The following is a 26,238-nucleotide window of genomic DNA, read 5'->3' as shown; positions in this document are numbered from 1 at the left end:
TGTTCTTTCCTTCCTCTTGTGTTCTTATGAATGGCCCCTGCTCTAGGAGAAGTTCTCCGGGACTGGACTAAGCAATCTTGTTTCTCAGTAGAGGCACTCTGTTGAGTTACAAGTCCTTCTCGAGATTGATTCTTCATTTTTTCTTTCCTTCCTCTTGTGTTCTTAGGAATGGCCCCTGTTCTAGGAGAAGTTCTCTGAGACTGGACTAAGCAATCTTGTTTCTCAGTAGAGGCACTCTGTTGAGTTACAAGTCCTTCTCGAGATTGATGCTTCATTTGTTCTTTCCTTCCTCTTGTGATCTTATGAATGGCCCCTGTTCTAGGAGAAGTTCGCTGAGACTGGACTAATAAGCAATCTTGTTTCTCAGTAGAGGCACTCTGTTTAATTGCAAGTCCTTGAGTTTGAAGTTTCATTTGATCATTCCTTCCTCTTGTGTTCTTAGGAATGGCCCCTGTTCTAGGAGAAGTTCTCCGGGACTGGACTAAGCAGTCTTGTTTCTCAGTAGAGGCACTCTGTTGAGTTACAAGTCCTTCTCGAGATTGATGCTTCATTTGTTCTTTCCTTCCTCTTGTGTTCTTATGAATGGCCCCTGCTCTAGGAGAAGTTCTCCGGGACTGGACTAAGCAATCTTGTTTCTCAGTAGAGGCACTCTGTTGAATTGCAAGTCCTTCTCGAGATTGATGCTTCATTTGTTCCTTCCTTCCTCCTGTGTTCTTAGGAATGGCCTCCGTTCTAGGAGAAGTTCTCTGAGACTGAACTAGGCAATCTTGTTTCTCAGTAGAGGCACTCAACTGTTGAGTCAAGGGTTTTTCTTGATCTTGATGCTTCATTTCTTTATTCATTCCTCTTGGATTAGGAATGAACTTTGTTCTAGGAGAACTTCTCTGTGCCTGGACTGCACTAGTAGATGTACCAGGGATGCCAGCAATAGTACAAGAAGTTTCCATAGACTCAGTGACATCTTGTTTTGACTCGGAGCTAGTCTTTGTTTCCTGCTCATGTTGAAGTTTTATCTTGGCTATTTTAACATTTTTTCCTTGCCCTGTAAACCAAAAAAAGAATATTGTCTTCTGTGTTTGTATTGAAAGTAGGAGTCTGTAAGAGGAAAGTTTTATTTATACTAATTTGTTTCGATCAAAACAAACTACTTTTAAAATACTAACGCTTGATTTTTTTTTTTTTTTTTAAAGCAGTAGATTAAACTTTGACGAATTCTGCTTCCTTGTACCACACATCCAAACAGTGAACTTAAAGCTTTTTGTCTCTTTAATATTTTAGTAACCTTCATTAGCAATCCGATTTACCCTAGTTTTTGTTTAATGAACCACCTATCAGCCGAACTGAATGACTTTTAAAGGAACACGTTGCCTTGGATCGGACGAGTTGGTCTATTAAAAGCGTTTGAAACCGTTTGTTATGAAATGCATATGGTTAGAAAGATGTTTTAAAAGTAGAATATATTGATCCACACAAGTACCACTCGAAATTGCGTGGTTTTCCTTTTACGTCGCAAACTATCACGGTCGGCCATTTATGGGAGTCAAAATTTTGACTCCCATAAATGGCCGACCGTGTTAGTCGACAGGGTAAAAGGAAAACCGTGCAATTTCGAGGCATGTTTGAGTGGATCATTGTATTCTACTTTTACAACATCTTTCTACCCATATGCATTTTATAATAAACGGTTAAAAACGCTTGTCAAAGACCAACTCGACCGATCCAAGGCAACGTGTTCCTTTAATAATCAGAAATGCTGAATGTTAAGAAACCAAATAGGGGCAAAAATACAGCGTTTAGATTGGCTCACACTTACCACTTCCCGATTTTCGCTTTCTTGTACCACCCATCAACCCAGCAACTTGACGTAACTCTAGGTTGGTATCTTGCTGAATGCCAAGCACCATCAGAGACTGTGTGTCACAAAGCTGTGTGTTCAACAAAAGTGTTACTAATAAACCACAACAAAACTTCATTAAGGACAGTCAAATTCCTTTCGAATTGTTTTGAAGTTTAAAAAAACACCTATAAAGGTGCACACAAAAAGATCTTGGGAAAAGGCAAAAGATACATATAATTTCAATAATTTGTTGAGGGCAGGTTTACTTTCTGTGGTATCTCACATTTCAAGGATGCATAGACCCCTATTTTGATGATTGTCATTTGTTAAAAACTGCTACAGAAGTTCTTGCTTGTATTGATTGTATCTCAACATTAATACGAGTAAAAGTGATCTAAGGTTTGGAAATTGCAAGAAAGAATTTCAACAAGATTTAAAAATACAAAAAGCGGCCACACATCTTATAAACTTTTTTTCAGATGTCAACGTTTTATGTCTTTATTGCATGTGTGCTGACAAGTGACATCACAACAATACAAAAAGTAAATTGTCATATTCAACACGTCAAGATGACAATGTACTTTTTGATACCAGTGAAGTCTTGCCTGTCAGTAAATGCCAAAGAATGCATACCTAGGGTCACACTTTTAGATGGACAAGGTTTTCTAAAAGACTAAAACTCTCTGATGTAACCTCTGGAAAAGACTTCTCAACAATAAATTCCATTAAATTCATAAAGCAAAACTTTTAGGTTGTCAGCACCAAATGTTACAAGTCTCATACCTCAATGCCCCTCTTAGTGACAAGATGCTGATTCTTTGCTTGGATGTTTAGTCTTTCCTGGATTATTTCTTTCAAGTCAGAGATGGTGGTGGATGGATGAAGTTGCAGACAGAGACTCTCCTTTACTGGATTAGAAACAAATATCTGGATATGACGTTCTTCACTCTCTCTGAAACCAAAAGAAAAAACCAAAAACATTTTGTTTCAATACAGCACTCCGCTTATACATTAAGTCCCAGTACCATACCATTTAAAAGCCGAACTAAAAGCGATGATCATTCGAGCATGTATACTGCTCGATGTGCATCTTTGTGACTATTATGTTTGATGTTTATAATATCCTGTCTTGAAGATAACATTTTTTTTATCTTCCAAGACTCTCTGTAATTATATCGCAAAGAAGTGCATAAAAAAAAGCTATTATTTATTTTATCCTACATGTCTTTCTTACATTTGTTCGCTACAAAAGTACTTATTATTGTGACAACTTTCTTGAAAAACCTTAAGGCAAAGGAACACCAATAAAAAAAAAACTTATTCAAACCGCGCGTGAACTATAGGTTCACAACAATTCAATCATTACAAAACATGTGTAAGTCTGTACCAGAGAGATCTGTCATCTATTTTGTTTCACAATGCTTGTTTATTAGAAAATATCACCAACAAATTCTAGGCAATCCAGCACAGACCCCACCACAAACATACACAACATAGGAGTAGCTTTCAACCTGCGGTTAACGTAAACAAGCCAAGGTTATCTATTGTCAAAAGGTGTAAGCATAAAAGGGTATCACCTTTAAACTTCATATCTAGTAAAATCTATTGATACTTTCTCCGTGATCAGGTTGAATGGGCATGGCCTACCTATCTGGGCCATGAATAGGGGCCTACAAGGTTTTGCTTCCATGGGTTCTGCAGCAAAATGATCTCCCCCACATCACATATGTGATATTTGTACCTTCGTTGGCATCATTGACTCATTCGTTTAGACTGCAATACAAGGATATTTTGTTAAAGCAATCGCATAACATCGGTAAATTGTCCAAAGGCCCACACTTCGTGTATCACAACTTATATATAAAATAACAAACCTGTGAAAATTTAGGCTCAATCGGTCGTCGGAGTCGGGAGAAAATAACGGGAAAACCCACTCTTGTTGTAGCATGTTTCACCTTGTCATGACATGTGTGTAAAATAATTCCGTTATTCTCGATATTCAGAATCGATAATTGTTTTAATGTTTTCTCAAAAGGTAAAGCATTTTATGGAATAATATTTCAAGGGAAATCTTTCATCATTACCTTCTGTACACCCTGTAAGTTATTTGTAAATCTGTGAACCTTTAATATTTGTTCTGTTCAGAAAGTGTCCAATATATGTCTTTATAGGCCTAAGTGATTGCATTTTTTGGTTTTAGATGTTTTAAATGTTTTGAATGTTATATTGGTTTTAGCTGTGGAAATTTTGAATCATTCTTGAAATTGAAACCGTAAACCTGCCCAATACTTTCAATTCTTTCTACCAACTCGTATGTTTGTAAATCATGTGAAGGTTGTTTACTCAAAGTCCTGTAAAGTAGTTTCACTTTAAAGTGAAAAGGCCTCTTTCTGTGTTGCATTGTAAGTAAAATGTCCCAAACCCAAAGAAAGAACAGCCTGCGGGTTTTCATTGTCCAACATATGTTTTCCCCACCTGGCAAGAAGCATTCGTCCCATATTGGCGTGTGGAGGTTATAGGTCGAGAAAACTTTTTTTTTTCTCTCTTGGCGGTCCTCCTCAAAATTAGCTTTAATAAAAATAAAAAAACATAAAGAAGAATACTCTCTGATTTCCTTAAAATAGAAATACAAATCATCAGACCCCCAAACTTCGCTACATCACCTTGTTCATTTGTTTGCATTTTGCACTTGAGAACCGTTTTTCAGAACCGTTTTTAATGAAAATATCCTTTGCGTTTTGAGCTGAATTAATTTTGTTTAATCCAACTGTATGTTAGGTTAGGGTTTCTGGTTATAAAATGGGAGATGGTAGCTTCGAATAACTTGTATTTCTTGTGATCTAAAGCGGGCCATAAATCCTACAAGTTGGACCTTCAAAATGTTAAAACCCCGGTCCCATTCCCCACAAATCCTCCATTGTGTTGCTGTTCATTATGGCAATGCTGTTCTTTACCTGTCATCAGATGCTGCCACAGCTTGGTCAACTTCCAATTGCTTCTTGGTGTCCACTGGTTCAGATCTTTCTGCATGATTTGACTTTGCTATAAATGACGACTTGAACGCCATTTTCTTTGAATTTCTAATGTGTTTCTTGTTGGTCACCACCTTGGCTGATGAGTGGTTGTAGTCTGTTCTTGCTGCACTCAATGCATCCTGCAAGTCAGCCAGGGTTTGCAAAGGCCTCAAAGATTCCTAATCATGGGGGAAAAGTCAACATATGTTTGTCAAATGTCAATGCAAAGACACGTGTCTTTACATTTACTTTTGAAGTACTATTTTTCTGGGGATGTTCTCATTTAGTCATTTGCGATTCTGCAATATATTTTATTACTGTAAAATAAAAGTACTGGGGAAAAATATGTGGAGACAGTCTACCTGTTTTCTGTTTTCTGGTCTGATTTTTTTTCTTCTCTTTTGGCTTTGACAAATTTTAGCCAAAGAGGTGTAATCATGTTTATTAGTTACATCCAAACGTGTCCAACTAACCCCATTCTAGTTTTAATCAAATATGACTTTGATACCGTAAACGGGTGAAGCACTTCCGTGCAGTGATCTTCCTCATTTTAAAGGAAGTCCAATGATGAGTGAGACAAGTGGATTGGCACTTAAATGGGGTTAACTCAATCAGCCATTTTTAGAGATCGTGGACACTTTAAATAGAGCACTATAACTAAATTTTGGTTTGGCAAATGTGTCTGTTTATGCAACAACACCAAACATTATACTCTTGTGTCCACCATATCTCAAAAGGTTAAGTGTACATGTACCTTCCTTTCAAAACGACTGTGTTTTGGTATAGTTTTGTTTTGGGGGTTTTGAAGTTGGGTGTGTTCAAGTCCATTTTAAAGTTAATACCACAATACAAGGGGACAACTTTCCATATCATGCCACCACTTGTTCACTTTTTTTGTTTTACAAATAGGAAAATCTCATTTGAGTAAACTTATGCCTACTGTTCAAGTCCATTTTAAAGTTGATATCACCCAACAAGGGAAACATCCATATCCTGCCACCATTTATTTTTACTCATTTTTACAATTATTTTATACTAATTTTAGTAAATTTGATACTATTTTCTTGTTTAACGAATGAAAAAGTGGTGGCAGGATACGAAAACTTTTCTGAGAAAAGTTACCGAGTAGAGGCCAAGCAACTCCTGAGTAACTTTCTTGATGCAAGCAATCACCTCTTTAACATTTTGGGATCATCTCTTTATTAAAATAGCATGTTATAACATAGTCAGCTTTCTTCCATTATAGTCTGACCATGGTAACATTCACTGTATATCCGTGCTAACCCAGTAACTGATCGAGCGCTGCATTTCGGGTAAACTAAAATTTGCATTTCTTCATTCGTAGGCCTACCCCAAGACCGAAAATTTCAAAACCGGAGTACAGCGCCCTATAGTTACTGTGGGTCTATCTCGTCTCCAAATAATCACATGAATACAGGTTGATGGTTATTTTTGTTGTTTTACAACACACTTAATTTTGCTCCATAAACACGTGATGTGGATTGGCACCATATTGGGGGATAACTTACCATGTCCAAGTTGTTGTTACTTTTTTTGATGGCCTCTTCTTTAGGGGAGAAATATCTTCTCATCCAACAACAACACGCGGAGCTATACAAGGATGGTTTGACATTGTAATGTGCCAACATCAACTGCGGCTGCCAAAGTAAAATCCTTACCCGACCCAGACCAAAGCCCCAAAACTATCCAATCAGCAGTCTTTTATATTTGTCCCCTGACGTAATATTGGAAAATTTCCAGGTGTGCGAATGTTTTATGGACAATGGGTTATAGAATTTGATTTGAAAGAACATGGTTAACGCTGGATGATGGAGGAATTTACGACTGTATGCCCAAAAAGCAAGTGTGAATATAGATCCAGTGACTGTGTGTGGCGCTGTACTCTTCAAGCAACGGGCCATTCAGAATTGTAGGCTTAAGTGTTGAAATGTTTTTTCCCCAACAGTATTTGTTTTGACCCACTCACCATCCCCAAATGGTTGTGTTTATTAAATACTAAATAGCTTCGTAATAATAACATGTACACTGAAGAACTAACTCAAATGAATCAGATATTTTAGATCATAAGTCTCCAACATAAGGGGTGTGAATATAGATCCAGTGACTGTGTGTGGCGCTGTACTCTTCAAGCAACGGGCCATTCAGAATTGTAGGCTTAAGTGTTGAAATATATTTTCCCCAACAGTATTTGTTTTGACCCACTCACCATCCCCAAATGGTTGTGTTTATTAAATACTAAATAGCTTCGTAATAATAACATGTACACTGAAGAACTAACTCAAATGAATCAGATATTTTAGATCATAAGTCTCCAACATAAGGGGTTTTCAATGGTTTTTCCTGGCTTTAACAAAGTGGTTTAAACAAGAATAAAACTGTTGATCTTCGCCTGCTGTGTATGTTTTCTTCACCTTTTTCGTTTTTTTTTTTTTTTTATTTATTTTTTGTTTTCGTATGAACTGAATTATTAAACTTTAACCTAGGCCCATAACTTACTGCACAAAATAATAATAATAATAGTAAATAAAAATTACCTCTGCACAAAATAATAATGTACCAATACATTTAATACCAAACCATTCGCACATTTTGGTGTGAGTCAAATATTTACTACGCAAGTAAAAAGCTGATGTTCCTTCAAAACCCATATGCGTGTCTAAGTTCAATGTTTGACGTGATTATTGGAGATGCTTTCTTTTGGAAAAGCATAACAATGCGGCCAAAGGGTCAACGTTTATTTGCCCAGCCCTGACTGATTTTGTTGATTGTTTTTTGTTTATAAAATATTTGCAAAGTTTATTTCTTGAATCAGGGGCTTAAATTAAGATATAACTATCTCAGTCTATTTTGCAAGCATCCAACTCTAGGTTGAATAGTCGCAAGTTCAGAAGTTCAACGACCTGTAACTTATATCAAACCACGAGGCCAAGAATGCTTAATTTAGAGTTTCCTAATATTAAATAAGATCAAAACTAATCAGCAAATGGAAGAAAATCCATTAGATGGACCCACCATGACGATGATTTGACTTGGATTGACCTTTGTTCATGCCTGTACTATAATTCAACTTCAAAAACATGATAATTACATTGAAAATTCACGACAACGATCAGATTTTCAAACTTACTTTTCTTTATTTACAGACGCTCACATTCACCGCCTAATTAATTACAACCTTCTGCAGTGAACGCTTTAGGTATATATATATTAATAAAACAATCTACGGCTTTCAGGAAAAAAACAATATTTAGTGAGGATTTAATACGAAATAAAATGATTACTGTATATCGTACACTAACCGACATCTGAGCGAGAAATGCTCTTGCATTATGTTGGTCAATGTAGTAGGCTGGTATAGAGGAAGTACTGAGGAAGAATTGTACATTCGATGAATACAAACTTTAGAAATGGCTGCACTTGTTTGTTATTCTACGTATGTTTTTCTTTCAAGGGCAACTGTAATGTTCCTTTAACCAAATAACTTTCATGACATAATCTTGACTGTTTTCCAAATTTAATGTTTGTATCATTGAAGGTACAATCTCATCACATTTTCTGCCGTGAATACAAATTCAGTATGAATTTAAAATAATGAATTTAGTAAGTTGTTATATCTATATACTTATATTGTAATGTAACTGCTCAATCCCAAATGAATGTCTATCAAATTAATCAAAATAATTTAATAACTTTCTTGTTGACTGATACTCAAAGCTCTTTGCTGGGAGGTGACTTGTGGGAATTTTACAGATTGTAGTTAAAAATCGAAGTCCTTTACAACATTTACAGAAATGTAGTTCTTCGTTTTGAAAAAAACTGGTTTTGTTGTGTTTTTACTAACAATTGTAAACTGAAAACGATATCCTGAATATGTAGAAGCCAGATGGTAGAAGACACAACACAACAAGTATTATCTTCAATCCTCTAATATGATTGGTCAATCCATAGCAACTGTATCGTGACATACCGCAACCTTCGTATTTTGAAGCAGCGAGTGAAGTTTGCTTGATTATAGTTGGTTAACAACAAAAAAATGTTTGTGTGAAGACAGTTGGTATAAGAAAAGTTTGTTTTTGTGTTTGAAAAACTGTACATTAATTATAGCGCAATAGTTACCACTTGTGTGATAACTAACGGAACATAAATAGTTGAGTTTTGTGATCCACCTATCTTCCCATAAGATGGTCCTCATGGAAATGGAAAATGTCTCTAACCTCAAGTTAAAATGGTTTAAATGCCACATGTGTCTGATACTATTTACCAGCAAGTTTGTTTCTAAATCCAAAAATGTTTGATGACGTCGCATTTCAATATGGTCTGTAAATGTTTCCACAAAAAATGCTTTCGATGATTTTCCCTCAAAAGAGTTGGTTTGACTTTTTTTTACAGATGCGAAAATTCCTATTTGAAATGTATATACGGACTCGTTCAATTCTGAAATCCGATGGCGTCATATTTCAAATGAGTATCAAACGAAATTTATGGGCTGTGATAAAATTGGTTCAAAAGTATTTCTCAAATAATATACAACAAAATATCAACACATAAATTCATAGTACATGTAGATTAACAATTGCAAAGTTGTTTCTTTATAATGAAACATGATACATGCCAAATAACAATATACAATTTGCAAATTTCAGTTGGATACAAAGAACCTTTTCAATTAAAATGTAAAGCAAAGTACAACAATAAAGAGCATCAGTCACAAACAATATACAATGGGTATTTAGCTATACAAACCCTATTAATTTTTTAAGCAAGATTTAAGTACTTAGCCCAGTTTAAGCTGAGAGGAATGAACTTCGTCAAACTCTTTCTCTCAACAAAACAACTAAAAATCTACCCAGAAAAGTTGTGTTTTATTAAAAAATGCATGGTTATTAATTCTTTATGATGAAACATAAAACACAAAACAAATTTAAATTGAAGGCAAAACAGCCATTTAAATTAAAGGTAGAGCACTGTACAAAAGAATCATCTGTGATAGTTCTCAAAATACTCAAATTGACACTCCATTTTATGAGTTACTAAAGATAACTTACACCAGTGTGCCCAATCTCACCATTCACATGTGAGGAGAAGAATGGTAGACTTTGGAACGCTAGGTGGCAGCAGACTTACCAGATAAATTGTCATTGTTCACGTAGTCCTTATATGCGCAGATTACCGATCTGCTGCCACCAAGCGTCCCAAAAGTCCCCCATTACATTACTTGTTTTCTACGTATACTTGGCAAATACTCAGTGGGACAACAGCAACACCAATAACATGATATTTTTGCTGCTAAACTGTAAACGAAAATTTGCTAATAATTTGTTATTGTTTGTTGTAGTTAGTAGGTTCGTTTAAATTGTAGTTTTTGTTGTTGTTTAGTTTTTTTTGTTTTTTTAATGCTTCACTGTTTTTAACCCAATACAATGTGTATTCAGTACATGTGTTTCACATCTGCTGTTAAGATGCAATTTTTATTGTAGGTGTTGTTTCATAATCATTGGATTCTAGAAGACCAACTGAATGAAAGGGTTCCCTCAGGTTTTTGCAGCATGCTGTGAATAAGGCCCCAAATTATGTAAAAAAGGGTATCAAAGGCTAATTTCAACTCGATTTAAACAGATCAAAGGCAATATGAAGACAGTGAGTTCATGAATAACCAAACAATGTCAGAGTCTTAAATTTGCTGTTCTTAAGAGTCTTACAGTGACTGCTTTTATTAATGTGTACTACAGAGGAGTTGATAACAAAAGAGTCTTAAAGTGGCTGCTTTATCAGTGTGGAGTTGATAACCACAGAGTCTTAAAGTGGCTGCTTTTATCAGTGTATACTACAGAGGAGATGACTAAAGGAACACGTTGCCTTGGATCGGACGAGTTGGTCAAAACAAAAGCGTTTGTAACCGTTTTTTATAAAATACATATGGTTGGAAAGATGTTTTAAAAGTAGAATACAATGATCCACACAAGTTTGCCTCGAAATTGCGTGGTTTTCCTTCTACTGTGCGAACTAACATGGTCGGCCATTTATGGGAGTCAAAATTTTGACCCCCATAAATGGCCGACGTGTTAGTCGACGAGGTAAAAGGAAAACCACGCAATTTCGAGGCATGTCTGTGTGGATCATTGTATTCTACTTTTACAACATCTTTCTACTCATCTGCATTTTATAAACAACGGTTACAAACGCTTTTCAAAGACCAACTCGACCGATCCAAGGCAACGTGTTCCTTTAAGAGTTTTAAAGCCATTGGACCCTTTCGGTACAGAAAAAAAAAAAGTTCACAGATTTACAAATAATTTACAGGGTTTACAGAAGGTAATGGTGAAAGACTTCTCTTGAAATATTAGTCCATGAAATGCTTTACTTTTTGAGAAAACGGTAAAACAATATAAATTCTCGTTAACGAGAATTACGGATTTGTTATAAACACATGTCATGACACGGCGAAACGCGCGAAAACAGGAGTGGGTTTTCCCGTTATTTTCTCCCGACTCCGATGTCCGATTGAGCCTAAATTTCCACAGGATTGTTATTTTATATATAAGTTGTGATACACGAAGTGTGGGACTTGGACAATACTGTTAACCGAAAGTGTATAATGGCTTTAAGGTAGGCAAAGATGGCATTATATTTTTCAACCGGGACATCCACACAGCCGTACTGTAAAACAATGAAAACCAAATATCCTACTACAGGTTGGCTCTCAATCAAAGCAAATTGCTTGTTAATGGTATTCATCAGTTGTTTGCTTATCCTGAAAATCACGCGGAAATTCGGTTGGTAAACCTTTTTTTATCAAGGCAAAGACTGGGCCCCGATGTCTTTTAATCCATCTCTACATCTAGAGTGGTATTATCCCTCAACGCCAGATTGATGCGTCTCCTATTATCCCCCGTCAAATTGCAGTCTCTCAAGCCCAGATTTTGGAGGTGCTTCATTCTCTTCAAATGAGTAGCCCACAATGATGCACAACCCCACAATGTATGATTCTGAGACAGATCCAGTTCCATTAGATTTGGCATGGCACTCACTGACTCAGCAATAGGGGCCATGTCTTCCCCTATCAGGTTGCAGCCTGTCAATCTCAGATTCCTGAGGTCTTTCATTCTCTTCAAATGAGTAGCCCACAATGATGCACAACCCCACAATGTATGATTCTGAGACAGATCCAGTTCCATTAGATTGGGCATGTCACTCACTGACTCAGCAATAGGGGCCATGTCTTCCCCTATCAGGTTGCAGCCTGTCAATCTCAGATTCCTGAGGTCTTTCATTCTCTTCAAATGAGTAGCCCACAATGATGCACAACCCCATAATGTATGATTATGAGACAGATCCAGTTTCATTAGATTTGGCATGTCACTCACTGACTCAGCAATAGGGGCCACGTCTTCCCCTTTCAGGTCGCAGTATGCCATTGTCAGATTCTTGAGGTGTTTCATTGTCTTAAAATGAGTAGCCCACAATGATGCACAACCACCCAAGATAGCATTATGAGACAGATTCAGATCAATAAGAGTTGGCATGTCACTCATCGACTCAGCAATAGGGGCCACGTCTTTCCCTCTCAGGTTGCAGCATGTCAATATCAGATTCTTGAGGTGTTTCATTGTCTTCAAATGAGTAGCCCACAATGTTGCAGAACCACCCAAGGTAACATTCTGAGACAAATCCAGTTCAATTAGATTGTGAAGGTCGTTCACTGACTCAGCAATAGGGGCAATGTCTTTCCCTATCAGGATGCAGTATGTCAATCTAAGATACTTGAGGTGCTTCATTTTCTTTAAATGAGTAGCCCACAATGTAGCAGAATCACCCAAGTCACGATTTCCAAGCAGATTCAGTTCAATTAGATTTGGCATGTCACTCACTGACTCAACAATAGGGGCAATGTCTTTCCCTTTCAGTTCGCAGTATGTCAATTTAAGATTCTTGAGGTGTTTCATTCTCTTCAAATGAGTAGCCCACAATGATGCACGACCACCCAAGAATACATTGAAAGACAGATCCAGATCAATCAGAGTTGGCATGTCACTCACTGACTCAGCAATAGGGGCCATGTCATCTTTTAACAGGTTGCATTTTGTCAATCGCAGATTTGTGAGGTGTTTCATTCTCTTCAAATGAGTAGCCCAAAATAATGCACAACCACCCAAGGTATCATTTTGAAACAAATCTAGATAAATCAAAGTTGGCATGTCACTCACTGACTCAGCAATAGGGGCCATGTCTTCCCTTATCAATTTGCAGTTACTCAGTCTCAGGATCTTGAGGTGTTTCATTCTCTTCAAATGAGAACCCCACAATGATGCACGACTACCCAAGGTATCATTTTGAAACAAAATTAGATCAATCAAAGTTGGCATGTCACTCACTGACTCAGCAATAGGGGCCATGTCTTCCCCTACCAGTCTGCAGCTTGCCAATAACAGATTCTTGAGGTGTTTCATTCTCTTCAAATGAGTAGCCCACAATGATACACATCCACCCAAGGCTATATTGCCTGACAGATTCAGAATATTTAGAGTTGGTATGTCACTCACTGACTCAGCAATAGGGGCCATGTCTTCCCCTATCAGGTTGCAGCTGGACAATATCAGATTATTGAGGTGTTGCATTCTCTTCCAATTAGTAGCCCACAATGATGCACGACCACCCAAGGTTGTACTGTTCAGATAAAAACCACAAATATAAGTCAATTTAGTTAAACAGTTTGCTAACTCACTATCAAACCTGCGTAGGTCACAGTTTGTAATGGAAAGATGATTTACACTGGAAAGGTAGGCACTATCTTGGAAGTTTGTTTGATTACCAATTTGCTTCACTAAGTGAAAGAAGGCGTTCAAACAATCAGTGTTCCACCCATTTATTCCAATTTCAGTCTGCACAACTGCATTGATGAAATCCTCTGATGGTAAACTCTTGGACTGACACTCAAAGTAACAAATAAGACCCAACCTTTGGTTTTCATTATTCTGCAGTTTCTGTAAGACTTGGTTTGTACATTCCTCATTGTCACCACAACAAAACCTTAATAGATACTCATATGGAGAAGGATATATCCTTGTGGCACTGCAAACCCGGACAAAGATGTCTTCAAATTCCTCTGTGTTGATTAAACTTTGCCAATACATTGCAGCACAGAATTCCAAAAAAGTTTTGTGTATAAAATACACATTGTTATGAGCGTCTAGCTCCTTGAAGACCCTTTCGCTAGTGAGAACACCTGCACTTAATGCTGCATCGAATGCTTTCTTGTCAAAATCTTTTTCTTTAAACGAAAGAAACTGATTTGTAGAAATCAAACCATGTAGAGCAACCTTTCCAATTGAAATCAATATTTGCGATATTTCATCTTGTGACACGTCTTTTGCTTTTCTCCTGCATATGTATTTCAATGCATCAGTGTATAGCCGAGTCATTGTTTCTGGGAGTTTTCCCGACTCTCTCCAGAGCAAGCACATCAAAAGCAGCAACATTGGACTCTTTGCCAAATCAGACAAAACTTCAGAAGATCGTATCTTCTCTATCAGCTTCCTAACATTCTCAAGGTCATCAGGGAAGAATTTATTCACATATTCCTCAATATCCTCAGCTGAAAACCCTTCAACTTCCACATGAGTGAATGGCTTTTCAACCAATGATGAGCTGACTAGTTGGTCAAGGGGAGGACGAGATGTGATAACCACCCAGCAGTCTTTGTACTGCTTTCGATTAAGAGCCTTGAGAATTGAACCAAATGAGGACTTTTCCGTCTGAGTGGTTTGAAATTCGTCAAACCCATCCAAGAGGATCAACACTTTGTCTTGGTTTTTGTCAATAAACCCTTTTAAATCACACCTTTTGACAATGTCTCGCTCTATGAGCTGATCTGCGACAGCGTCAATGAGGTCTGTAGCTGTTGTCAGTGATCGCATTTTCAAAACAAAAACAAGTTCGAACCTTTTGAGAATCTCACTCTTACCAACTGCCCAATCATAAGCGATTTTGTCACAAAGAGTAGTCTTTCCAAGACCTGCCGATCCACTAAAAACAACACGTTTGATTAGATTGTCCTCCCTTGTTTTTAAGTGGAAAATGTCTTCATATGATTTCATTTGTATTTTCTCTTTCACAATCTTCCCTACCTTGTCATTAAGTACAACTAAAACAAGCTTAGTGTAGATGTCCATTATGTGGATCTGATCATCATCAACCCATGGGAGCATCTGTACAAAGCTACCTGTATTCATGTAAACTTTCTTCAATGCCTCTGTAAGTTCATCTGAAATAGCTTGAGCTTGATGACTGGGGTCTGGTGTTCCTATAGGGTGGTATGAAAAGAAACAGCAACATCATCAAAAGCTGAATTTTTCATTGTGTCATAAGATGCCTTTTCATTTTTTAATAATAAAGTTTGTATGTGTCTTGATGCATAAAGTTTATACCATTATTGATCTTGTGCAGCTGTGGTAACTAACTATCGGGAGTCTAACTATATTTTTTATGCAAATCAAAAGTGTGGATGATGTAGTAACAAACTTAACAAATTATTACTCAAGAGGAAGTAAACATTACATTTGTCTCAGGGACTTGTGGTAGGGTTGAAGAATTGACACCAACTTATGTCATTGACTCAAACATCTAACCTTTAAAAAAAATGTAACAAAATCTAAACTCATACTTTGGACTCAGTAAGAAAAATACTTGGTTTTTTTTTAAAGTAAAAAGATTAGTGAATAGACAATCTTTTGTTTTGACTGGCTATTTACTGTTCAGAGCGTTGAGGTGAGGATAATGTTTTATTTGCTTTTAAACCAGCCTCGAAATGACTAGTTAAAAGTTTGAGCACTTTTTTTTTACACATTGTTGTTTTTTAAAAGTGTTTTCTGTTTCAGGAACAGAACATTTCAACTTTGATGTACTCATGATACTTGTTTTTTTGTTTTGTATAAGTGACTCGTGATTCGGGCACAGGCTTAACATTTGGTGACCCCAAACTTTGATGTAGACTCGAACTGGACACAAAGTTAGTAGACTCAAATGATTGAGAACTTGAATACATTTCATCCACAGGGGTTGTCTACTGACATGCTAATAACAATACGTCAGATAGGTATTCCTTCCCTCATTTTCAAGTTGAAAATGTCTTCATATGATTACACTCAAGTGTAATTTTGTTGAATGAATTTTAAAAATATTAAACAAAAACAAGTTGAAATGACGTTTAAGTATGATTCCAATTTAGTGTCATTTTCATTAATTATGTTCACTACCTTTTAAACCTTCTCAACTCATACAACCTTATCATGGGTGTTTATTTTGTGTATCTTATGAGTATCTATTAGCTAGTACCTGTAGTCATGTCCACTAGCTTCAATGCCCCTCTAGTCACATCTGCAATAGCTTGGGCTTGAGGATTGGGGTGTGCCATTACTGTTGAGAGATAACAAACAAAAATCAACGCAAGAAATGTCTTATATTTATTGCTGAAGAGTTTACATTATATTATATAATAATTCTTAAACTAAAAGTGGCTTTGCTCTTCTGTAGAAAAATTGTTTCTGTACATCAACACGAGTTGCTTCAATGTTTCCTTAGTTTTCAGTATAATTGGGGTAACTTGAGCTTGAGTATTGGGGCGCGCCGCTCCTGGTGAGCGTTAACAAACAAAGTTCAGCACAACAATTGTTTCAATATATTCTTGAACAAAGTATGATATTTTGTCAGCAGAAGATGCTTCCTTTTTTACCTTAAGTTTTTTAGTAACATAATTATGCGTGGATAATATAAATTCACTAGACATAATTTTATTTATGTTTCGTTGTTTGTTTTTATTTGTTTGTTCTGTGTTTGGTCCATTTGATGAGGTGGTGGGATTTATTCTTGAAATTTAAATATTTAAATGTTAAATGTAAACATTTTTATTGTAATTGTTTTTATACAAAGTTGTTGTATAATAATGTAATACCTGTTACCTGTTACATGGTTGATATTTTTATTGAAGGTTATTCCAGAAGCGGGGGCCATAAAGACGTTACTACCATCTCCGATTGACATGTTGTTCACCATTGCCTGTGATTGGTGATGAACTAAGGTAAGCGCATCGGATGATTGTGATGTTGTTGCTAGGTCTTGGTGAACTGCAGGAACTATGTCTAGATAAAGGAGAGATGGAAAAAATTGTTTTTGAACACTTAAATACATGATTCAAAACTTCTGAACCTTCATTCAGCGGTAACGCCCATCAGGAATATGGAATCTCGCAGCTTTCATTGAACTCTCATTAGGACTGTAGAATCTCTAAGTTTTCATCGAGTCTGGAGGAGTAAGCTTGGATTGTGAAGTGTCTAGGGATTTGAGGAACCTACGTACCGGTAAACCGTATATTCGCGAATGCACAAAACTGTACAGAGATCTCTTTATCTCGAAGTTCGTAACCTTTTGATAAACATTCCGATTCCTCATGTTGTTGTTAAAATAAAGCATAAAGGTTCTTGTTGATCTGTACCTTTACTGTGACAGTTTGAAGCTATCTCATTGATGATTCCTGCTGTAGACGATATACTCTGTTCAGGTTCCTCCAACAAATGGACCGAGGCACTAAGATGATTTTTTTCTTTTGTTTGAAATTGAGGCTTCATTTGTACCTTCCTTCCTCTTGTGTTCTTAGGAATGGCCCCTATTCTTGGAGAAGTTCTCTGCGACTGGACTAAGCAATCTTGTTTCTCAGTAGAGGCACTCTGTTGAGTTACAACTCCTTCTCGAGATTGATGCTTCATTTGTTCTTTCCTTCCTCTTGTGTTCTTATGAATGGCCCCTGTTCTAGGAGAAGTTCGCTGAGACTGGACTAATAAGCAATCTTGTTTCTCAGTAGAGGCACTCTGTTGAGTTACAAGTCCTTCTCGAGATTGATTCTTCATTTTTTCTTTCCTTCCTCTTGTGTTCTTAGGAATGGCCCCTGTTCTAGGAGAAGTTCTCTGAGATTGGACTAAGCAATCTTGTTTCTCAGTAGAGGCACTCTGTTGAGTTACAAGTCCTTCTCGAGATTGATGCTTCATTTGTTCTTTCCTTCCTCTTGTGATCTTATGAATGGCCCCTGTTCTAGGAGAAGTTCGCTGAGACTGGACTAATAAGCAATCTTGTTTCTCAGTAGAGGCACTCTGTTTAATTGCAAGTCCTTGAGTTTGAAGTTTCATTTGATCATTCCTTCCTCTTGTGTTCTTAGGAATGGCCCCTGTTCTAGGAGAAGTTCTCCGGGACTGGACTAAGCAATCTTGTTTCTCAGTAGAGGCACTCTGTTGAGTTACAAGTCCTTCTCGAGATTGATGCTTCATTTGTTCTTTCCTTCCTCTTGTGTTCTTATGAATGGCCCCTGTTCTAGGAGAAGTTCTCCGGGACTGGACTAAGCAATCTTGTTTCTCAGTAGAGGCACTCTGTTGAATTGCAAGTCCTTCTCGAGATTGATGCTTCATTTGTTCCTTCCTTCCTCCTGTGTTCTTAGGAATGGCCTCTGTTCTAGGAGAAGTTCTCTGAGACTGAACTAGGCAATCTTGTTTCTCAGTAGAGGCACTCAACTGTTGAGTCAAGGGTTTTTCTTGATCTTGATGCTTCATTTCTTTATTCATTCCTCTTGGATTAGGAATGAACTTTGTTCTAGGAGAACTTCTCTGTGCCTGGACTGCACTAGTAGATGTACCAGGGATGCCAGCAATAGTACAAGAAGTTTCCATAGACTCAGTGACATCTTCTTGTTTTGACTCGGAGCTAGTCTTTGTTTCCTGCTCATCTTGAAGTTGTATCTTGGCTATTTTAACATTTTTTCCTTGCCCTGTAAACCAAAAAAAGAATATTGTCTTCTGTGTTTGTATTGAAAGTAGGAGTCTGTAAGAGGAAAGTTTTATTTATACTAATTTGTTTCGATCAAAACAAACTACTTTTAAAATACTAACGCTTGATTTTTTTTTTTTTTTAAAGCAGTAGATTAAACTTTGACGAATTCTGCTTCCTTGTACCACACATCCAAACAGTGAACCTAAAGCTTTCTGTCTCTTTAATATTTTAGTAACCTTCATTAGCAATCCGATTTACCCTAGTTTTTGTTTAATGAACCACCTATCAGCCGAACTGAATGACTTTTAATAATCAGAAATGCTGAATGTTAAGAAACCAAATAGGGGCAAAAATACAGCGTTTAGATTGGCTCACACTTACCACTTCCCGATTTTCGCTTTCTTGTACCACCCATCAACCCAGCAACTTGACGTAACTCTAGGTTGGTATCTTGCTGAATGCCAAGCACCATCAGAGACTGTGTGTCACAAAGCTGTGTGTTCAACAAAAGTGTTACTAATAAACCACAAAAAACTTCATTAAGGACAGTCAAATTCCTTTCGAATTGTTTGGAAGTTTAAAAAAACACCCATAAAGGTGCACACAAAAAGATCTTGGGAAAAGGCAAAAGATACATATAATTTCAATAATTTGTTGAGGGCAGGTTTACTTTCTGTGGTATCTTACATTTCAAGGATGCATAGACACCTATTTTGATGATTGTCATTTGTTAAAAACTGCTACAGAAGTTCTTGCTTGTATTGATTGTATCTCAACATTAATACGAGTAAAAGTGATCTAAGGTTTGGAAATTGCAAGAAAGAATTTCAACAAGATTTAAAAATACAAAAAGCGGCCACACATCTTATAAACTTTTTTTCAGATGTCAACGTTTTATGTCTTTATTGCATGTGTGTTGACAAGTGACATCACAACAATACAAAAAGTAAATTGTCATATTCAACACGTCAAGATGACAATGTACTTTTTGATACCAGTGAAGTCTTGCCTGTCAGTAAATGCCAAAGAATGCATACCTAGGGTCACACTTTTAGATGGACAAGGTTTTCTAAAAGACTAAAACTCTCTGATGTAACCTCTGGAAAAGACTTCTCAACAATAAATTCCATTAAATTCACAAAGCAAAACTTTAGATTGTCAGCACCAAATGATACAAGGTCATACCTCAATGCCCCTCTTAGTGACAAGATGCTGATTCTTTGCTTGGATGTTTAGTCTTTCCTGTATTATTTGTTTCAAGTCAGAGATGGTGGTGGATGGATGAAGTTGCAGACAGAGACTCTCCTTTACTGGATTAGAAACAAATATCTGGATATGACGTTCTTCACTCTCTCTGAAACCAAAAGAAAAAAAACAAAAACATTTTGTTTCAATACAGCACTCCGCTTATACATTAAGTCCCATTACCATACCATATTTTAAAAGCCGAACTAAAATCGAGGTGAAAGCAAGAGCACTAATGGTAATAACAGCAACACAATGTTACAGACTATCATTCGAGCATGTATACTGCTCGATGTGCATTTTTGTGACTATTGTGTTTGATGTTTATAATATCCTGACTTGAAGATAACATTTTTTTTTCTTCCAAGACTCTCTGTAATTATATCGCAAAGAAGTGCATAACAAAAAGCTATTATATATTTTAGCCAACATGTGTTTCTTACATTTGTTCGCTACAAAAGTACTTATTATTGTGAGAACTTTCTTGAAAAACCTTAAGGCAAAGGAACACCAATAACAAAAAAACTTATTCAAACCGCGCGTGAACTATAGGTTCACAACAATTTAATCATTACAAAACATGTGTAAGTCTGTACCAGAGAGATCTGTCATCTATTTTGTTCCACAATGCTTGTTTATTAGAAAATATCACCAACAAGTTCTAGGCAATCCCGCACAGACCCCACCACAAATATACACAACATAGGAGTAGCTATCAACCTGCGGTTAACGTAAACAAGCCAAGGTTATCTATTGTCAAAAGGTGTAAGCATAAAAGGGTATCACCTTTGAACTTCATATCTAGTAAAACCTATTGATACTTTCTCCTTGATCAGGTTGAATGGGCATGGCCTACCTGTCTGGGCCATGAATAGGGGCCTACAAGGTTTTGCTTCCATGGGTTCTGCAGCAAAATGATCTCCCCCACATCACTATGTGATATTTGTACCTTCGTTGGCATGATTGACTCATTCATTTAGACTGCAATACAAGGGTATTTTGTTAAAGCAATCGCATAACATCGGTAAACAGTATTGTCCAAAGGCCCACACTTCGTGTATCACAACTTATATATAAAATAACAAACCTGTGAAAATTTAGGCTCAATGGGTCGCCGGAGTCGGGAGAAAATAACGGGAAAACCCACCCTTGTTTCCGCATGTTTCACCTTGTCATGACATGTGTGTAAAATAAATCCGTTATTCTCGATATTCAGAATCGATAATTGTTTTAATGTTTTCTAAAAAGGATAAAGCATTTCATGGAATAATATTTCAAGGGAAATCTTTCATCATTACCTTCTGTACACCCTGTAAGTTATTTGTAAATCTGTGAACCTTTAATATTTGTTCTGTTCAGAAAGTGTCCAATCTATGGCTTTATAGGCCTAAGTGATTGCATTTTTTGGTTTTAGATGTTTTAAATGTTTTGAATGTTATATTGGTTTTAGCTGTGGAAATAAAGAACATTTGAATCATTCTTGAAATTGAAACCGTAAACCTGCCCAATACTTTCAATTCTTTCTACCAACTCGTATTTTTGTAAATCATGTGAAGGTTGTTTACTCAAAGTCCTGTAAAGTAGTTTCACTTTAAAGTGAAAAGGCCTCTTTCTGTGTTGCATTGTAAGTAAAATGTCCCAAACCCAAAGAAAGAACTGCCTGTGGGTTTTCATTGTCCAACATATGTTTTCCCCACCTGGCAAGAAGCATTCGTCCCATATTGGCGTGTGGAGGTTATAGGTCGAGAAAACTTTTTTTTTTTCTCTCTTGGCGGTCCTCCTCAAAAATAGCTTTAATAAAAATAAAAAAACATAAAGAAGAATACTCTCTGATTTCCTTAAAATAGAAATACAAATCATCAGACCCCCAAACTTCGCTACATCCCCTTGTTTATTTGTTTGCATTTTGCACTTGAGAACCGTTTTTCAGAACCGTTTTTAATGAAAATATCCTTTGCGTTTTGAGCTGAATTAATTTTGTTTAATCCAACTGTATGTTAGGTTAGGGTTTCTGGTTATAAAATGGAAGATGGTAGCTTCGAATAACTTGTATTTGTTATGATCTAAAGCGGGCCATAAATCCTACAAGTTGGACCTTCAAAATGTTTAAACCCCGGTCCCATTCCCCACAAATCCTCCATTGTGTTGCTGTTCATTATGGCAATGCTGTTCTTTACCTGTCATCAGATGCTGCCACAGCTTGGTCAACTTCCAATTGCTTCTTGGTGTCCACTGGTTCAGATCTTTCTGCAAGATTTGACTTTGCTATAAATGACGACTTGAACGCCATTTTCTTTGAATTTCTAATGTGTTTCTTGTTGGTCACCACCTTGGCTGATGAGTGGTTGTAGTATGTTCTTGCTGCACTCAATGCATCATGCAAGTCAGCCAGGGTTTGCAAAGGCCTCAAAGATTCCTAATCATGGGGGAAAAGTCAACATATGTTTGTCAAATGTCAATGCAAAGACACGTGTCTTTACATTTACTTTTGAAGTACTATTTTTCTGGGGATGTTCTCATTTAGTCATTTTGCGATTCTGCAATATATTTTATTACTGTAAAATAAAAGTACTGGGGAAAATATGTGGAGACAGTCTACCTGTTTTTTGTTTTCTGGTCTGATTTTTGTTCTTCTCTTTTGGCTTTGACAAATTTAGCCGAAGAGGTGTAATCATGTTTGTTAGTTACATCCAAACGTGTTCAACAACCCCATTCTAGTTTTAATCCAGTATGACTTTTATACCGTAAACGGGTGAAGCACTTCAGTGCAGTGATCTTCCTCATTTTAAAGTCCAATGATGAGTGAGCCAAGTGGACTGTAACTGAAATGGGGTAAACTCAATCAGCCATTTTTAGATATACCGTGGACACTTTTATAGAGCACTATTACTAAATTTTGGTTTGGTAAATGTGTCTGTTTATACAACGACACAAAACAGTACACTTTTGTGTCCACCATATCTCAAAAGGTTAAGTGTACATGTACCTTCCTTTCAAAACGACTGTGTTTTGGTATAGTTTTGTTTTGGGGTTTTTGAAGTTGGGTGTGTGTTCAAGTTCATTTTAAAGTTAATACCACAAAACAAGGGGAAAACTTTCCATATCATGCCACCACTTGTCACTTATTTTGTTTTACAAATAGGAAAATCTCATTTGAGTAAACTTATGCCTACTGTTCAAGTCCATTTTAAAGTTGATATCACCCAACAAGGGAAACATCCATATCCTGCCACCATTTATTTGTACACATTTTTACAAAAAGGATTAACTAATTTCAGTAAATTTGATACTAATTATTGTTAACGAATGAAAAATTGGTGGAAGGATACGCAAACTATTCTGAGAAAAGTTACCGAGTAGAGGCCAAGCAACTCCTGAGTAACTTTCTTAGTCCAAGCAATCACCTCTAACATTCTGGGATCATCTTATATTAAAATAGCATGTTATAACATAGTCAGCTTTCTTCCATTATAGTCAGACCATGGTAACATTCAATGTATATCCGTGCCAAACCCAGTAACTGATCGAGCGCTGCACTGCGGGTAAACTAAAATTTGTATTTCTTCATTCGTAGGCCTACCCCAAGACCGAAACTTTCAAAACCGGAGTACAGCGCCCTATAAAATATAGTTACTGTGGGTCCATCTCGTCTCCAAATAATCACATGAATACAGGTTGATGGTTAGTTTTTTTGTTTTACAACACACTTAATTTTGCTCCATAAACACGTGATGTGGATTGGCACCATATTGGGGGATAACTTACCATGTCCAAGTTGTTGTTACTTTTTGTGATGGCCACTTCTTTAGAAGGATATATTGGGGAGAAATATTGTAACACAAAAATCCTGTGTTAATAATCACAACAATACGGAGCAATGAAACCAGTATTTCTGCTTGAATTCCTAACCGTTTTATTCCAGACGTCCAATCTTTATAAATTCATAGATCCAGACCTAGGAAAACATCTCCCCAGGCGAGCGGGTTTCCCAATCTTCCAGCAGGGGGGCCAACCAGCAACTAGCTCCACCGCGGAGCCGTGCTGGCGCCCTCTACTGGCTGATTGGTACGAATGTTACAATATCTTCCCATCCAACAACAACACGCAGAGCTATACAAGGATGGTTTGACATTGTAATGTGCCAACATCAACTGCGGCTGCCAAAGTAAAATCCTTACCCGACCCAGACCAAAGCCCAAAAACTATCCAATCAGCAGTCTTTTATATTTATCCCCTGACGTAATATTGGAAAATTTCCAGGTGTGTGAATGATTTATTGACAATGGGTTATAGAATTTGATTTGAAAGAACACGGTTAACGTTGGATGATGGAGGAATTTACGACTGTATGCCCCAAAAGCAAGTGTGAATATAGATCCAGTGACTGTGTGTGGCGCTGTACTCTTCAAGCAACGGGCCATTCAGAATTGCAGGCTTAAGTGTGGAAATGTTTTTTCCCCAACAGTATTTTTTTTTTACCCACTCACCGTCCCCAAATGGTTGTGTTTATTAAATACTAAATAGCTTCGTAATAATAACATGTACACTGAAGAACTAACTCAAATGAATCAGATATTTTAGATCATAAGTCTCCAAGTGGTTTTCAATGGTTTTTCCTGGCTTTAACAAAGTGGTTTAAACAAGAATAAAACTGTTGATCTTCACCTTTTTTTATTTTTTTTATTTTTATATTCGTATGAACTGAATTATTAAACTTTAACCTAGGCCCATAACTTACTGATAAAGAACACACTCACACACACACACAGGTATTTTGTATGCACTTTTACTTGAGACCTCTGCACAAAATAATAATGTACCAATACATTTAATACCAAACCATTCGCACATTTTGGTGTGAGTCAAATATTTGCCACGCAATAAAAGCTGATGTTCCTTCAAAACCCATATGCGTGTCTAAGTTCAATGTTCGACGTGATTATTGGAGATGCTTTCTTTTGGAAAAGCATAACAATGCGGCCAAAGGGTCAACGTTTATTTGCCCAGCCCTGACTGATTTTGTTGATTGTTTTTTGTTTATAAAATATTTGCAAAGTTTATTTCTTGTATCAGGGGCTTAAATTAAGATATAATTATCTCAGTCTATTTTGTATTAGTGGAGGTACAAGCATCCAACTCTAGGTTGAATAGTCGCAAGTTCAGAAGTTCAACGACCTGTAACTTATATCAAACCACGAGGCCAAAAAGAAAATCCATTAGATGGGCCCACCATGGCGATGATTTGACTTGGATTGACCCTTGTTCATGTCTGTACTATAATTCAACTTCAAAAACATGATAAGTACAATGAAAATTCACGACAAACGATCAGATTTTCAAACTTACTTTTCTTTATTTACAGACGCTCACATTCACCGCCTAATTAATTATAACCTTCTGCAGTGAACGCTTTAGGTATATATTAATAAAACAATCTACATCTTTCAGGAAAAAAACAATATTAGTGAGGTATTTAATACGAAATAAAATGATTACTGTATATCGTACACTAACCGACATCTGAGAGAGGAATGCTCTTGCATTATGTTGGTCAATGTAGTAGGCTGGTATTATAGAGGAAGTACTGAGGAAGAATTGTACCTTGGATGATACAAACTTTAAAAATGGCTGCACTTGTTCGTTATTCTACGTATGTTTTTCTTTCAAGGGCAACTGTAATGTTCCTGTAGCCAGATAACTTTCATGACATACCCATAACTGTTTTCCAAATTTAATGCTTGAAGGTACAATCCGATCACATCTTATGCCGTGAATAAATGGTTGGATACAAAGAACCTTTTCAATTAAAATGTAAAGCAAAGGACAACAATACAGAGCATCAGTCACAAACAATAATTATACAATCGGTATTTAGCTTTCAAACCGTATTCGTATTTTAAGCAAGGTGTGTTCTTGGCCCAGCTTCAGCTGAATGGGAATGACCTTAATCAAACTCTTTCTCAAATAAATCAAACAAAAATCTACCCAGAAAAGTTGTGTTTAATGAAAAAAAGCATGGCTTTAAACTCTTTATGATGAAACATACAAAACTCACACCAAATAAATAGTACATATTTAAAAAAAAAAAATCAGTTGAAGGCAAAACAGCAATTTCAATAAAAAAAGTATTAGAGCACTGTACAAAAGAGGAGTCTGTAAGATGCAATTTTATTTTAGGTGTTGTGTTATAATCATTGGGTTCTAAAAAAACGAGTGACAGGATTCCCTCAGGTTTTTGCAGCATGCTGTGAGGTATAGGCCCACAATGATGTAAACAAGATGTCAATGAACTGTTCTGAAAGCTAACTTCAA

At 36.7% G+C, this 26,238-nt stretch overlaps 2 protein-coding genes across 2 annotated transcripts; both read right to left on the bottom strand.

Annotated features, from left to right (window-relative positions):
• Positions 1-24: 24 nt before the first annotated feature.
• Positions 25-6,933, bottom strand: LOC139934135 (uncharacterized). The gene is made up of 6 exons (XM_071928429.1): positions 6,381-6,933; positions 4,792-5,030; positions 2,621-2,789; positions 1,814-1,925; positions 111-1,042; positions 25-42 (listed from the first exon to the last, which is right to left on the bottom strand). The coding sequence occupies exons 1-6, from the start codon at positions 6,498-6,500 to the stop codon at positions 25-27; spliced, it is 1,590 nt and encodes a 529-aa protein (XP_071784530.1). The 5' UTR covers positions 6,501-6,933.
• A 4,833-nt stretch (positions 6,934-11,766) lies between these two features.
• On the bottom strand, positions 11,767-24,301 carry LOC139949515 (uncharacterized). The gene is given in 11 exon segments (XM_071947889.1): positions 11,767-12,014; positions 12,017-13,363; positions 13,580-15,172; positions 16,204-16,284; positions 16,827-17,006; positions 17,360-18,679; positions 19,063-19,174; positions 19,867-20,035; positions 22,104-22,342; positions 23,692-23,758; positions 24,010-24,301. Coding segments are annotated over 11 exon segments (5,283 nt in total). The 5' UTR covers positions 24,075-24,301; the 3' UTR covers positions 11,767-11,904.
• Between the last annotated feature and the right edge of the window lie 1,937 nt (positions 24,302-26,238).

Source organism: Asterias amurensis, chromosome 2 (assembly GCF_032118995.1).
Source record: "Asterias amurensis chromosome 2, ASM3211899v1".
Classification (NCBI taxonomy): Eukaryota; Metazoa; Echinodermata; class Asteroidea; order Forcipulatida; family Asteriidae; genus Asterias; species Asterias amurensis.
Note: the sequence above shows the minus strand (reverse complement) of the source record. Positions and strands in the feature narration are given on the sequence as shown.